The 15,974-nt window shown below is 45.0% G+C and overlaps 1 protein-coding gene across 9 annotated transcripts in view; it reads right to left on the bottom strand.

The window, feature by feature from the left end:
- Positions 1–959: 959 nt before the first annotated feature.
- Positions 960–15,974, bottom strand: part of mura (ring finger protein murashka) — a 60,080-nt gene continuing 45,065 nt past the window's right edge. For all 9 annotated transcript variants that reach the window (XM_076373325.1, XM_076373322.1, XM_076373324.1 and 6 more), the window contains 8 exons: positions 14,306–14,507; positions 14,148–14,229; positions 13,530–13,615; positions 12,806–13,438; positions 12,324–12,524; positions 11,814–12,094; positions 11,426–11,729; positions 960–11,148 (listed from right to left, as the gene is read on the bottom strand). In XM_076373325.1, the coding sequence (XP_076229440.1) occupies positions 11,074–11,148; positions 11,426–11,729; positions 11,814–12,094; positions 12,324–12,524; positions 12,806–13,438; positions 13,530–13,615; positions 14,148–14,229; positions 14,306–14,507 (1,864 nt within the window). In that variant the 3' untranslated portion in view covers positions 960–11,073. The remainder of the gene's footprint in view (positions 11,149–11,425; positions 11,730–11,813; positions 12,095–12,323; positions 12,525–12,805; positions 13,439–13,529; positions 13,616–14,147; positions 14,230–14,305; positions 14,508–15,974) is intronic.

Below are 15,974 nucleotides of genomic sequence, written 5' to 3'. Positions count from 1 at the left end.
CAGTATTTACTATTTTTACAGCTCGTCCTCTTTATAGTTCGGAATAAATCTACTTCGTGCGGGACAATGAGAAAATTGGTATTTCGTGACCGCCTCTGGGCGCAGGAATTTCGTTCCGTAGCGATGTAGTCGATGATGAGGCTCGGTCCCGATGCTTCCTCGCTAAAAGCACGAACAGGGAGAACTTATCGAGCACGACACACTACCAGGGTCCCGTGTGCGCCTCGTGTGGCGACGGCTGAACACACTGGAAAGGAATCGCGCTCAATTGCGTCCCTACTGCGTGACGTGTGTTTCGTGTATCGACCGGTTTTCGCGCAATTTACAACTCGAGAGAATTTGATCGTGACGCGAAACACGATGTCGGGCCGCATCAAATTTTCACCGGGCTCCGATCCAGAACTCGCGGAAAAGTGAATTTTTTCCGTTTCGATCGTGATTATCTTTAAAGCTCGGCGACCTAAAACCGCGTCGCCGGTACCTCGTCACGCTGGATTCCGATGCAACGCGAGCTTCGAACGCGTTTCCCCTGAAAATAATGTATTCCAAGATGGCGTGTACCACGGTTCATAGATTCGTCCCTGTTCTCTCGACACTTATCAAGGCGGACGCTCTCCGACGAGACGAGATACCAGAAAAATCGAGAAATCGAACGGTTCTGTCGATTCCACGGTGTCTCGTTCGCGAAAGTGGATTCAATGTTCCAAGAAATCTATACTTCCTCTCCTTTCTTCTGTTAACAACTTATCGGAACCCAATTCACTCGTATCGAATCTGAAGCCTATAAAAATTGAAACAGAAGAGAAGAGACCGTACATCGGATAACTGATTTAAATCATTCAGAACCACTGAGCCGATATTTGGGGGGGGAGGGGCTGATGGTAGGGACGTGTTGGCATGCGTTCGTGAACTAAAAAGAAGGATGACGAACTGTGAAGGGTGAAAAAAAAATGGTGAAATTAGAGAATAATAATGCTTGATAATATTTCATTAATAATAATCGTAATAATAATAATAATAATCGTGATAATTAATAATAGCGATAAAAATAATAATATAATAATAATAATAATTAATAATTAATAATAATAATAATAAAGAAGTGATAATAATCGCAGCGGTTGTAATAGTAGTAGTTAGCTGTAGTGTCGGTATTAATAATATATAATGTTTGGCATCGTTATCTTCGCGTCTGTACAATGGTTTTTGTTGTTTTTCTGCTACCTCGGAGACGACGACGCGCCGATGAGTATTTCGGAACGATCGGGAATCCCCGTCTCCTCGCTCGTTACTGTTTTGGTGGTTAACAATCTGCTCCCGGTATATTAGCGGTTACAACACTAGCTATCGATAAACTTAATGAACCAATATTATTGTACGTTAATAATTAACATAATAATAATAATAATAATAATAATAATAATAATAGTAATAATAATGGTAATGATACAATAATCATCATAATAATAACAACAATAGCTAACGAACAAATTAAATATCGATAATACAACTAAAAAACATTAGACCGAGCATGGTATAAAAAAACGTCTAACGCGATTCTCAGTATACGCTTCAGGACAAAAGAAAAGACAATGGTATATCAGCGGCCGCGGAGAGCGGCGGCGGCGACATAAAACGTCGTTCACACATGAAATCGTCGCTATGAAATAGAGAAAAGAAAAACAACCGTCAGCGGAACTGAGCTGCCGATTACAAACGTCTACGAGACCCCGAACGACGATTAAATTCTAACTATATCACTAACAGCGAAGAGTTTCCGTCGTGTAATTCGCTTAGCCGACGAACGGAGGAGGAAAGACGCCAGAACGAGGAAAGAAAAATTCCGATGAGAAATAACGACACGTACGATCGGTACTCCGACGATATACGGAGCAAACGCGACGATCCGAACGAATCCTCGCGAACGGAATCACGATCGTTCCTCAATCGACCAATAAAGATGCCCGGTTCACCTCGGAGCCGGCCAGGTTTCGATCCATCCATGACTCTTCGAGACGTCGAAGTTGAACCTTGCATTTTTCACGGCGAGAAGGCACACCTCGCCGCCTATGCTGGACAATTAACGAACTTCGATTTCCTTCTACGTGAAGTTTCATCGTTACTCGCTGAATTCGTTCCGGATCCATCGCGCGGCGGATGTTCTATCTTTCTCTTTCTCCCTCTTTCTCCTCTGCGTTCCAATTTCCACGTGAATCTTCCCGATCCTTTCCAATATGGCCGACCGTTTCTCGAAACTTTATCCCGGCAGCCGGTTAACGGTGCCGGTGCCGCGCACGCCTCTCGAGATTGGTTCCGACGGCGAGGAAAAAAAGAAGAGGCGATACGTGTGATATAAAGAAAGCACCGGGGCTCGCCGGAGAAAATACTGTTAACCGTTTTCTCTTTCGCGCGTAAGCGGCCGAACGTTACGTAAACTAATGGCGTCTCGTGCTTGTACTATGCTCGTAATCGGTGAAGCGATTCGCGCGCGTCTCCCGACCGCCGGGCCTCGAGGAAACCGCATTCGGCTTCGACGAGCCTCGGCATCGCGAAACGAAACACGATTCGAATCGTTAGTCGCGGTTTGATTCATTGCTGCGTCCCGCGAGGCTCTCGGGAACTACGGTCGCCCGGCTGCCATTTTGTCGCGATCCGGGAAAATGGCGTCGGGTCGCTGTGAATACGCTCGTCGGATTCTCGGCCGACTGAAGGACGACGCTTGCCCGCGGATTTGATTCTGTACCTGAACGTCTGCCCGTCAAACTGTTACGCTTATCGGGCTTGCTAGATGATTAGCGTCGAATCGCGACTAGCGTGGACGCTGGTTTCGCTTCGAAGGACAAGATGGCGGCCGTTTGGCGTCTGCTCGCGAAGAGACTCAATTCTCGCGTGGCTATTTTCGATTCTAGTTTCATATCTCGGCGAAGCGTATTTTGAAGGAAAATCCTTGGATAGAGAACGAGCTGTTTAATACTTCTAAGAATACATCTTGTCAAGTTACAGCGTAAATTAATTTCGCGAGATAATTTCTATCATTTAAGGACTATTCTTAATAGGGACTATTCGTTGAAATATATTCCAAAGTATTCGGTTCATTGTTGCCGGAATCGCAATGGTGTTGTCGGGATTTATTTAGTAGATTTAATTGACTAGTTAGACAAGTCAATCGAGTCTACTAATTATACAAGTGAATTAAGATAAGTCAATCAAGTCTACTAGTTAAACAAGTCAATTAAGTTAAACAAGTCAATCAAGTCTGCCAGTTAAACAAGTCAATTAAGTCTACTAAACAAATTCCGGCGGAAGACCATTACAACTGTGACAATAATGAACTGGATACTTTGGAAAACGCACGTTCCAACGAATTCGTTGCCTCTACTATTAAGAATAGTTATTAAACGATAGAAACTGTCACGCGAGAAGTAATTTAGACGGCAACTTTCGCCGGCCGAGAAAGCGAAAAGACGAAGAGGCGCTCCATAAAATCGGCGTTACTGCGAGGTCGTTCGCGTCCATGTTAGTCGACGTCGGCTTTCAAGAGTTGAATACTTCAGCGACGGCCTGCGATATGCATAAATCAGTTTAACGCGCAGCTGGCCTCCGCGGCGTACCACGGGCGGCCGAGATAACGCTCAAGTTCAACGTTGCAGTTGCGGGGCCAACCACCCTCTACCCTAAAGTGATCGAAAATCAAACGTACTTTTGCGTCTCGCGGTTGAATCGTTCGGTCACGCGTGTGTGCGTGTCTGTACGTGTCTGTCTGTGTGTACGCGAGTTGCGTCTCTGTGTGTTCTCTGTGTAAGTTCCCAGCGGCGTGAACGCGCGCGTACAGCCGCTACGCGCGCACACCGGGTGTATTACAAACGGATACATGGGCTTCGTTTCGTTCTTTCCCTCTCTCTCTATGTACAAATTATATGCATATTATGTATACGGACTTATCGGTTACGTCTACAAGCAACTCTCTCGCGCACGAACTCATACACAATCGGAACAATTACTTTTGGTACTGTTTCGGTGATCGGTTCCCCGAACGTGCGCGCGAGGACGATCGGCCGCACACCCGCCGGAACGATAAGACGCGCGCCGCCGTCGATCAATACCACGAACGGCGGCGGAAAACTCTGAAAACGAGCCGCGCGGTTCCGGGTACCGTGCGTGCACGTTCCGTTTATCGATACGGGGAACAAGGAAACGTAAAATCGGGACACGGCCGGTCGGGGGACGTTCCAAGAACCGATCGCGGTTTTCTGTTATCTGCTGCGACTGGTACACTAGGCTTCGGGGTGTGTGCTTAAGGTACACGTCACGGGTAAATTATGCTACCTTAGTCTAAGCGTATCGAGGGACGGAGCGTTGGACGGGTCAAGGTCACCGGAGCCGAAAGTCTACAACGCGTCCTGACGTTCGCGGTCTTTCACGGCCCGGTTTGCTTCTTTCCGATCGATCTTGCTCGAGGATCTCGGTTGGACGACGCTCGTGTCTCTCCAGCAGTGGCACTGTGGTACTCTAGAGCGCAATGTCTCGGAACGGTTCATTTCGTAACTAGCGTTACACGTCTCTAGCGTCCTCCAATTACTGTCGCGCAGCAGGAACCGTTAGAGGCCGATTCCAGTTACGAAAACGACGCGTCGCGAGCGTTGCACGTGAACTATTACACGTTATCACAGGCTAACATTTGGTGTCATACGGTGTCGTACCCTGTCGCACGTTATCAAACCCTTTCATAGCCAGTCACACGCTATCGTACATCCTCAAATACTCTCGTAGGCACACACCGTTGTCCCCTCTATCGAGTACAACGACGTTTGGCCCCTTTCATACGGCCTCGAACATACTCAAACAGCTTCAAACGCTATCAGACAATATTCTAAAGTACCATACCACAGTCACCGCTGGCGAAACATCGGTACACCGCAGGAAGGACACGTCAGCCATCCGCAAACCTCGACCAACATCTGACTTCAGCCATCTAGGACCCGAAAAGAGACGACTCGCGCCGCGTGAAGTCGACTGACTGGAGAACCAGGAAGCATTTACGCTCCTCCGCGATCGGAGATCCTCATCGCGGTTGGTTGAAGGATTTTAGTACGCGTCTGCTCTTTTGTTCTTCGATTCAATATTTCGACTCTGGCCAACGCGACGGATAAAGAGCACCGAATTTCTTGAAGATCTCGTTCGAAGTAAACCGAAAAATCGTCGATGCAGACATATATTATTCATATCCAACGGTTGATCTCTTCGGCGTCAGCTACCTCCGATCGAACGCTCGTCCCTTTCGACAAACCTTCTCGCGTTCTCTCTTCCTCACGCACACGCACGCAGACTTAAGCTAGTAGAAAATGAGCCTTCCTCTTCTTCATCCTCTTTCCGCCTCTCTCCATCTTCGTATTCTCCCCCTTCTCTCTCTCTCTCTCTCTCTCTCTCTCTCTTCTCCTTCATCTTTCTCAGCCCGGGTCGAAGTTGCGACAAAAAGGGCGAGCGTGCGAGACGCGTGGGACACGATGGGAAAACTTGTGATATGTGTTCTCTTACGCATCTAGGAAAAACCAACACACCTTCCTCCGACGTTCCTCAACCCCCATACCCACTCCATCGCAGGCACACGCACACGTACACGAGTCTCACTGCCTCTCTCTTTCTCTCTCTCTCTCTCCCTCTCTTTCTCTCGATTTCTTTTTCACCGCCGTTCTCGCCACCTTTCTTTCCTCTTTTTTCTTCGTCTTTTGATATTCTGTTCGATAACGGAGCCGGGTCACTCGGCGCTGAAGGCTGCGCTCCCGGCGGAACGCCCGGGGACCAACAGGGTCATCGACTCGCGCCGCTCTCGGTTTTAAATTAATGAGAATCGCTTTCCGATGGATTCAAGAGTTTTTCATGCTATCTGCTGATGTCCGATGGATATTTGTTTTCCGGCGAGCCGGTCGACGCGAACGCAGCCTCGGACCGGCACCACGCCGCTCAGAAGTAGTACTTTTGTTTACGTATATGCGGTTGCACGGACGAGTTTCGCTTGCCAACGAGACCGCTCTGTTCGCCGTGTCAACCTGCCGCTGGGAAGCTTCGAGCGGAACGTTCTAGGCCGTAACGACAGCGAATAGTCTTCGGCGTAAGTGTCGCGTTGAAGAACAAGGAGAACCGATTTGACTGCTGGGACACTACTGCGAGTCGAATGGACACGTTCGCTGACTTGCGACACTGGACCTTGAAGTTTACTGGTTACCACTGTTCTTGTTCGTTTATTCTTTGCGCAGATGTCTTCTTAGGCGTTTCATTAAGATTCTTAACCCTTTGGGGACAAAGATTGTTTAACGTATAGAAAACCTTTTACGAATTCTGCTAAATTAGAAACTGAATGCTTAAATCTTGGAGAACAAGAACATTATGTACTGATTTATTGCTGTTTCAATAGTTAAATCATTTGTTTGCAACTTGAGACATTCGTCTGCAAAGGGTTAAGATGATCGATTATGAATTTTGTGTAAAAAAATCTACAGATATTTCTTGGTACTCTTCTGGTAATGATGTAGAATTGATTTCTTCGTTAAGTTCACTGTTTAGTGAATCAACCGTTAAATAAAAATAATTTTTTTACTTTAAAATGTGAAGGAAAATTATTTCAACTTTCTGTTTGTACGATATAGATATTACGAAGTCTTTCAACAGACTTCCGGTTGGAATATTGTAAAATTAGTCAAATATTCTTGCTTCTTGCGTAGAGACAAAAAACTGTACCAGAATGCTAATTTAAAAACATGGATAACAGTTGGCTTGGACAGTGAACGTGTTGCTTAGCGAACGAACAAAACATTTATCCGAAAGTGAGAAAAGACTGGTTACGCAGCGGACAAGGTGGTAAACGAAAGACAGATGCAAATTCAGTGGAATAACCATTCGCTTCTTGCTCCTCGAGCAACTGCGATGTTTCTACAGTTGTTGCATTTCGGAGCTGACATCATCGACAATGTTCGATTGCGCGGGTGAACACGGCGACAGCGCGCAGATATCGAGCCACGTGTCTCGTGGTTTCATTTCAGCAGTCCAACACAGGTGGTATTATATCCTCGCGCGCGCGACGGTCAATTTTTAGACGGGCCGAACGATTCCGATGCCGCCAGAATACTCGGAAAACCTAAAAACTCTACTCATTCTTCCGAACGACGTATCTTCCTCAAGAAAGTGTAACGTGATTCTATCGTCAAGTAATATCTCGAAACGCTGAAACTTTCAGAATATTCAATACTTCGCTAAATATTTTCGTTATGCATTAACATTGTCAAAGAAGCGAACGTTCGAGCTTCCTAATATATCAATTTCTTGGCGTTTCATGTTTCATTTGATTACTAAATATTTCCGTTGCGTAAAATCGTTAAGGAAAATCGTCAAGTCTCTTAATATTTGAAGTTGCTAGCGTTTCATGGTTTATTCTATCTGGCATCCTATTCGTTCGAGGATAATGGCGGCAGTAAAACCGATCGGTCGGTCGTCGCGACGAAGGTGATAGTCCAGTTCTCGCGGTGCGGTTCGCACGCGGTTATCGTCGCCTCTCGAAAATTTCTCGCTCGAACACTCCGTTTCCCGGTACTCGGTCAAATACAGTAAAGGCACGCGATAAGAAATGGAAGGACAGATACTAAGGAGATTCAGAGCATGGCCGGACACGCGTGTCACGCCCATTTCCTTTTCCAGATTACGTTTTCGACCGTCCACGTAGCCCGATCGTTCCGTGAAACGCCGCGACGAAGGGAGCCGCGTCCTGTGTCTCGCTCCTCGATCCGAAAGGAAGAAAAGAAAAGAGAAAAGAGCCGCGATTTCCCATTCCGTTACTCGAATCCGGAAACGAACCGACGACGATTGTCCACGCTGAACACGGAAACTCGTATCGAAGAAGAAGAATAAACAAGAAACGAATTCACGTGAACGTTGGAACGACATTCTTCACTGCTCTCTCGTCATGGATTACTTAAAGTTTAATTTCGACCGTATCATATAGAAAATAGAATATTTAGACCCTAAAATTCGCGAAATCAACGAATTAAGCAACGAGAATTCCTCCGCCCAGAATACGTCGAAGATCGATCGTCGAATATTCCCGATAAAAAGAAACTAGTTAACTCAGATTATATAAATTCTACTAATAATATTTCTTTTTTTTTTGCCATTGAAAACAGTTCACTTTTACCTAAACGTTGACCGTTAAATGATACCGATCAGCGAGAATCCTCGAATCGAACTCGCAACCCTTCGCGTCGGTTCCTTTCGGTGGCCACCAGCCCCGAGGAAAAAACATCCCCCTTCTCTCTCCCTCTCATTCTCCCGTTTACATCCCTCTGTCTCGTATATCTTTCATTTTTTTTGCTTTTGAGTTTTTTTGGTTTTCTTAGCGTACGTACGTTTATTGTTTATGAGATGTGTGTATAAAAAAATATGAATCGTTTCATTTCATCTATCAGAGGTAGATACGCAGGAAACAAAAGCAGTATTCTTATCTTTTCTTTCAATCTCTCTTTCTTTCCCCCCTTTGTTCTCTCCTCTCTCCGTCACTCTTTCCCTCTATTATTATTATTATTATTATTAATCAGTTTTGTATCTTCATTACGTAGCCGTTTCGTTTTTTCTTTTTCTCCCGTATTTTCTCGCCCTCCTTTTATTTTTCTATCGCGCAGAGTAACAACTATTCCCGAAGAGCCTGACTTCTCCGTTCGTCTCTCCGTTATTATCTCTATTACGTCTGTCTCTCTCTTTCTCTCTCGCTCCCGGTCCCATTCTCACTCGAATCTCCCCCACTTTCTCTCTATCTCCTCTGTCGCTCACGAACTCGCGAAGTCTCGTGTCATTCTTTTCACCGGAAGTCCACGGCTTACCTGGCGTGCGTGCGTGCGCGCGCGCTCGCGCGCGTGCGATCGATTCGTTCGAGCAACGCCGGCGCGCGCGCGGGCGAACGCGACGCCCGTTGTGCCGTTGTTATCATCCGTTCGTCCCCGTGAAACGATAAGAGAGCGGAGAAGGACCGGTGAAACTGTCGCCGCGCGGTAGAAACGAACATCTCGGTCAGGGGACGAAAACGAAACAAGAGAAGAAAACAACAACAACGAAGAAGGAAGAAAAAACGGGAAGCAAAGGGAAAAAAGACTAAACGAACGTGGGGGAAACGAAAAAACAAGAAAGGAAAACGAAACGACGAGTGAACGGGGAACAAGCGTATGGATACGTTTCGTTTCGTTTTCACAGAGTATTCTCTCTTTTTTCCCCTTTTCGTCGCGCGGGACACCCGGCGTCGTCGACGTGTCTTTCCATTTTTTTTTCTGCTTTCTTTTTTCGTTTCGTCGCGCATCCCTTCCCGCCGTTCCGCGAGAAGCGCTTTGGGGATTCCCAAAAACAAAATAATAGGAGAACGGAAGGAATACGCGTGCGACGCTCGACTACATTTGGTTAAGTTTCACCGCCACCCCCACCCGAGAAAATAAAACTAAGAAAGAAACACGGAGTATAGACCTACGATTGTATGCGCACACGTAATTACGTATAGGAGGAGTGTATTTGTATATGCGTGTGTGCGTGTATGTATGGTGTGTATGTGTACTGGTATGTGTGTTACTTTATGCGAGTTAATATATACAATTATTGTTAAGACTGAAAGACAGTTATAATAATATTAATAGTAATAATTAATAATTAATAATTAATAATAATGATACTAATAAAAACTTGGAACGTTAATGGAAAGTGGCAAAAACAGTCGCGCCGAGAAGTCGCGCCAACCACAGTAATGGTTCTGTACACAACACTTGTCCGAGATACGATCAACGCGAACGACGAAACGGGACCGTTCTACGTCTCGGGTCCCGCGTACACGAAGAAGCGTTGCGAACTCTAACTAAGGGAAAGAAGGGAAAACAGAAACAAGAAAAAAAAAATAAAACGTATTCTATATCTCAAATCAGTGCGCGACCGGGGAAGAGTAAAGAATACGAACGGGAAGTCGGACCTTGATCCTGACGAGAAACGCGTAGTGGCGCGGGTGGAGTCTTGAACGTATACGTATATACACATATGTATATATATATATATATATATATATATATATATATATATATATATGTATGTATGTATGTATGTATGTACATATATATATATTTTTTTTATATTCGTTTTTTTTCGGATACATCCCCCCCTCTTTCACTCCATCGTCCGCGCGTTTCAGACGATTGCTCGTTGAGAAAAACGTTTCACCCTCGCACGTACCCACTCTCGGCCTGGGTTTTTCTCTCCGACTTCTATTTCCTCCCCCCGTGAGAAACAACGGAATAAACGCAAGCAACGTTATATTTCGACTTGCACGAATCTTTCATTCTCGTTCGCATGCAGTAATTAAAATCGTGTACCTTCATCGTAAATGGGTCCTCTTCTCGGCACCGACACATACATAATCTGTTGTAACCCTGAATTTACTTTCTCTTACTCTTCCTTTCTCGCTCTCTTTCTCTCATTCTCTCTATCTCTCGCTTTCTTTCTCTCATTCTCTCTATCTCTCTCGCTCTCTTTCTCTCATTCTCTCTATCTCTCTCACTCTCTTTCTCTCATTCTCTCTATTTCTCTTGTTCTCTTTCTCTCATTCTCTCTATCTCTCGCTCGCTCTCCCCCTCTCTCTCTCTCTGTCTCTTTCCCCCATCGTCATGTGTACCCCCATCTCGTTCTCACTCTTTATCATTCTTTTATACGCATATGTTCCTTTGTCACCGAATTCCTCTCCGGAAGTGGTGGTCCGTTCACTGACGGGTCGAGGCAGAATGATGATCACAACGACGACGACGACGGTGATGATGATCGTGCTACGACGACCAGTTGTTCGCTTCTCTTTTTATCTTTTTTTTTTTTATTTGCTCCTTCCTCGCACCGTCTCATTCTCTCGCTATCTACGCGTCGGGCCAGCTCGGCTAAGAGAAAAGGCGCGCAAATGCGTTATCAACAGAAATTTGCACAAACCAGCAAAGTGTACGCTGGCTGCTCTGTGCGGTGTAGCGTCCCTGAGACTCGTGACAGCTGGCGCTAGTGCACTTGAGCAGGCTGGCGTCAGTCGCTACCGGTCCCACTGTTGCCGAAATACTCGCCGGCATCGCCACGGCATATTGGACAGGTTCGGTTCGACTGTAACAAGCAAGCAAACAAGATCCACCAGTTAGAGAGGTCGACAGAGAGTTTCTATAGCAGATAGTCCGAGGTTATTCGCAATTGATTTAAATCTATACGAGCCGTCTTCATATAAAGATACTATATTTATGGATACCATAAACGTATAAAATACGCAGGCTAATGATTCTGACGGGACATTTATTTTGTAGATTCCAAAAATACAAAGAGCTACGTAAATTATCCAAGATATAGTAATTGATATTCCATAAGTAGAATATAAGCAGCCACTTACTTTGAGCCATTTGTCGATGCACTTTGAGTGGAACTCGTGCGAGCACGGCAGAACGCGCAGTGATTGCATGGCCTCGAAGTCGCACATGCATACCACGCAGTTTGTCTGGTCTCCTTGGTGCGTTTCCGCGTTGAACTTGTAGGAGGGCAGTTGTTCGACTTCGGCCCGCGTTAGTCCTCGAGGTTTCGCCTCGCCTAACCTTTCCGCCAAGGACAGCAGGGCCTCGTAATTCTCGGTTGCTGAGTCCGGTGAGGACAGCTCCGCCTGGCTGTACGGAGACAACGGCGGGTTTCTGAACATCGCCCTAGAAATCGTAAAATATCACTGAGCAACATCAGTAACGGCATTTGACCACGATACACTGAGTATCGACCGGGGAGACACTCACAAGAACTGCAGCAAGAATCCCCGGTAGGCCGGCCCTAACCCTCTCCATCTGCTTGGTCTTAGACGTCTAAGTGTTTGAACTGACCGATCTGTGCCCATGGTTATGGTCCGAATCACTTCCAATTGATTCTGGCTGAGTTCCGAAAAGAACGTGGGTGGAGGCGTCGTGACTTGAGTGAGTGCTGGCGGCGAATACGAATGCGATAATGGTAATGGTGCATCCGCGGTGGCTCCGACCCGATGAGGACGATGGGATTCTATTAACTCTAATTCAACCTCCCGCTGTAACGAACAAAGAAGAAATACATAAATACATGCTATACTCTGTGAAGTAATTGGGTCGGTGTTTAGTCGTTGGGAGTATCGTTAGCAGAAAGCCTTTGGTTCGAAGTTACAGTTAACACAAAGATATACTGATAAGACGTTTTTCAGATTAAAAGCTACGGAAGGTGGGTACTTTTAATTCACCGACCCGATGAAACACAATGGCCATTAAAGAATTTCACGTTACCTGTTGTGAGAGCTGATGATGCGTGGTATAATGAGCAGTGTGAATGGGTGCTGGAGGCACGTGAGCGTGATGGAGGGCTGCGACAGGACCTCCGGCCGGCGTTGGATAGCCTCTGGATGTTGCTCCAACTATCGTACCGACCAGGCTGTGGGCTGAATGGTTTGGATGGGGCGCTGAATAGTGGCCATGATGATGGGTGACCTGAAGAATATTCAAACATATTGACGTATTGCAAATGAAGCTAACTCAACAGATATATTCCTTCAGCATCGCAAGAACGGGTCGCAAAGTGTTACGAATTAATATTTCCTGACCCAATATGGAATTCGATACCATCAAAAACTAAATATTCAGGTTCAAGATACTGATATTACAGATCTTCTCAGTGGGCATACTATCTAAACAACTGTCGATCCCAATGCATTCAAGGAATATCGACTCGTAACGGTTCACGCGACCAACCCTAGCACAGGGACACTTACCTGGCACGAGTGCGCAAACGCGTGTGCTCCGTTAGGAGTGTATATGCCGTGCAGCTGGCAAGGAATTCTGTAACCTGTCGCTTGAGGATGCCAGAGGGGTTCGCCGCTAACGGAAACCCCTAAGCCGGTTACACCGACTTGGCCTACGTCGACCACCACAGGGTCGTTCGCCCCCTGCGCTGGATGGTGTCCCGCGCCGGCCGGATGATGGGGATGTGTCTGATGCGCGTTATGCATATTATAGTGGGAGGTATGTAGATTATGAGGCGAGTTGTGAATGTTGTGATGGGAACTATGGATCCCGTGATGAGAGTTGTGAATGGCTAGATGGGGATTGTGTCCGGGCAGTAACGGATGGGACAGCCCGATAGAGTCTGTGTATCGTTGGTAACGATTCCTGATGGTAGGGCTGCCACGGGTCGACATATGATTCCGTGGCGATCGTCGCTGAGGCGCTGGAGAGAATTCCCATGGCGGCGGAGTCGGCAGGGACGGTATGGGAGGTAAGGAAGTTAACGATGGTAGGGTGGTGTGCAGCGGGGGTGTGGGCGGAGGCGTTGATTCACGGACTTCTATCCCGGAAACGACGCCGTTGCGAGATATCCGACGCCGCTTTCTGGATGGAGACTCGCTCTGAAATGATACCAATGACCTCTTTCTTATTAAACATATACCAGAGTATATATAGACCAGCTATATTCTATTAAAACAAACGACGCTTTACCTTTCTGCCATCGTCTTGACTAGGCTGCCTATAATATGGCGGCGACGGCTGAATATGTACCGGGCTCATAGGTAGCTGATTGGTAGCTGAAACACGGTGTCGCTTGTTAACACTAGAACTACCAGGCAGATCAAAATGACCCATTTCTTTTTCAAATATTCAAATGATAAATTATTCTTTGAGGAATCACTGAAGAAATCGTTCTCGTAATAGGCAAACAATTATGAATTACTCAAAATCTCAATAGTTGCACTTTCAATGTTTCTATACAAAGTTAGGGAATAACTCGATTGCTCGGTAGTTTTAGTATTAACACTATCTCTACCGAAGGTCTCAAAACACCTTCTGAAATTTTAACTTAAAATTACTTTCCAAACTCGGCCGCTTATTCTGAACTGACTTTTCCACTTTTCCAATAACGCTTATAAAACTGACTATAGGGAATGTCTAAAATTCAACGAAGGACAAATTATTCGACTGAGAAAATAATTTCAAGTTGAAATTTCAAAAGGTGTCCTGACACCTTCGGTAGAAATAGTGTTAAAGAAGAATCGCAACGAAGAAGCACGCACGGACGGAGAAGATCGATAGAGGCTGTTTCGAAACTCCGTTATATACCTTGGGAACTCCTACGGTACTCCACATCGACGCCGCTAGGTCCAAGACCTGGACTTAATAATGGATCACGCATCGTGTTGTCCTGTAAATGTACATAAATTCTTTTTAACATTGAACAGTGAAACTCGTGTTTCATACGCATCCAGAAAAATCCTTACCTGGCCGCAGATGTTGATATGCAATGGGGGAGAATTGGCCGGTGGTCCCACGGACTCCTGTGCGAAATGGGCCGGTGGACCTCTCGATTGCGGACTGTGCTGCGGGGGTGGTTTATACCCCACGCTGGATCCGCCTACGTTCCCGTGATACGAGACTTCCTTACCGTTCGGTCCGGAAGACGTGCCAACCCCGGGACAGTCCCTAAACGTGTACAAAAAGGTAATATTGTTAACTACAGTACTCGACGATTCTCCATCGACGTTACGGTAAAAGTCTTCAATGATCATTAACCCTTTGCACTCGAGAGGCGACTCCCAGTCGCCAGACGACTTGATACAGCAAAATTATACACTTTGGTATTTACCATTAACCTTTGTATACTGCGTCAATACGTGAAATATTGAAAGAAAATAGCTTTGGTACCTAATTTATATATGATTTATTGTTAAATCCATTTTAAAGAATCTTGTCTACATCTAATTAGAAAGTATAGAATACTTCAAGCGAAAGACTTTCGAGTGCAAAGGGTTAACACTAGAACTACCAGATGCGTCAAATGGACCCGTTTACAAGAAAAATATACAAAATGAAAATGGAATATCAAATTACGTAATCGAATTGCATTATTATTGCAGGTTTATCTTGTTGAATGGCGCTGCATTAGGCAGTTACTTGTAATATAGAAAAGTTTTGTAATAATCATCGTTTAATCGAATGAATTATGGTAGTTCGATTTGGTTGGGTCGGTGACCCCATGGAACTCAACGTGTCGAAAACATAACATGAAGCAATTGAGTTAGTAATACTCAAACTGAATCAGTCAATTGAAATTTCAGTAGCATTTTTAGAGTTTCTATAGACAATTTTCGAAATGCCGATTTAACTGCTCGTAGTTCTAGTGTTAACACGTTTGAACTGTATTGATTTTTTAAATAAAATATTAAGATATATTCAAGTTTTTGGTCAGTTTTATATATTTTGATACTCTTTCATGTTCTCGCTGCTTTGTAACGCATAACCATCCACGTGACCCTTGAAAATATTTTCTTAGACATTCGCGTGTACCATATATGGTACACGTGGCACTGAACATGTTAAAAATAGTTCAGTGTGAAACGTACAATTGAAAAGTCGATTATCCGATATAAAAATGACTCGGAAAAAATAGTTGAACCCCGAATGGAACAGAGCTAAATAGTGTTCCGTAAATAAATAGAATATTAAGCTGACAATTTACTGTGATAGACGTTGACTGAGCTAATCATTTTTATCGCGGGTAGTAACAATCAGCGCAATCAACTTAGAATTTCAATGGAAATCTTAAAATAAATCCAAGTTAATTCCAGGTATATCGATTCTATGAAAATACGTTTCGTACCTTTACACGATCGAGCATTTCAACGATGGTCATTTTGAAAACTTTTACCACGACGAAGATATGCGGGAAATTTAAAAAAAAACAAAAGTAAAAAACCGTCTTCCCCGGAAGTCGATTTAACACTGGAACTACCAAATAGGTCAAAATGGCCCATTCTTTGGCTTTCTTTCGCGATTACTGAAGACGTAACAATACCTATTTAGAAATTACTAAAGAAGATAATTAAGTAATACCTAAGCAGAAATTTGAACTAATTCAAACCTTAATAAATCCACGTTTATAGTTTTTAT

This window comes from Nomia melanderi, chromosome 13 (assembly GCF_051020985.1).
Source record: "Nomia melanderi isolate GNS246 chromosome 13, iyNomMela1, whole genome shotgun sequence".
In the NCBI taxonomy this organism is placed as follows: domain Eukaryota; kingdom Metazoa; phylum Arthropoda; class Insecta; order Hymenoptera; family Halictidae; genus Nomia; species Nomia melanderi.
Note: the sequence above shows the minus strand (reverse complement) of the source record. Positions and strands in the feature narration are given on the sequence as shown.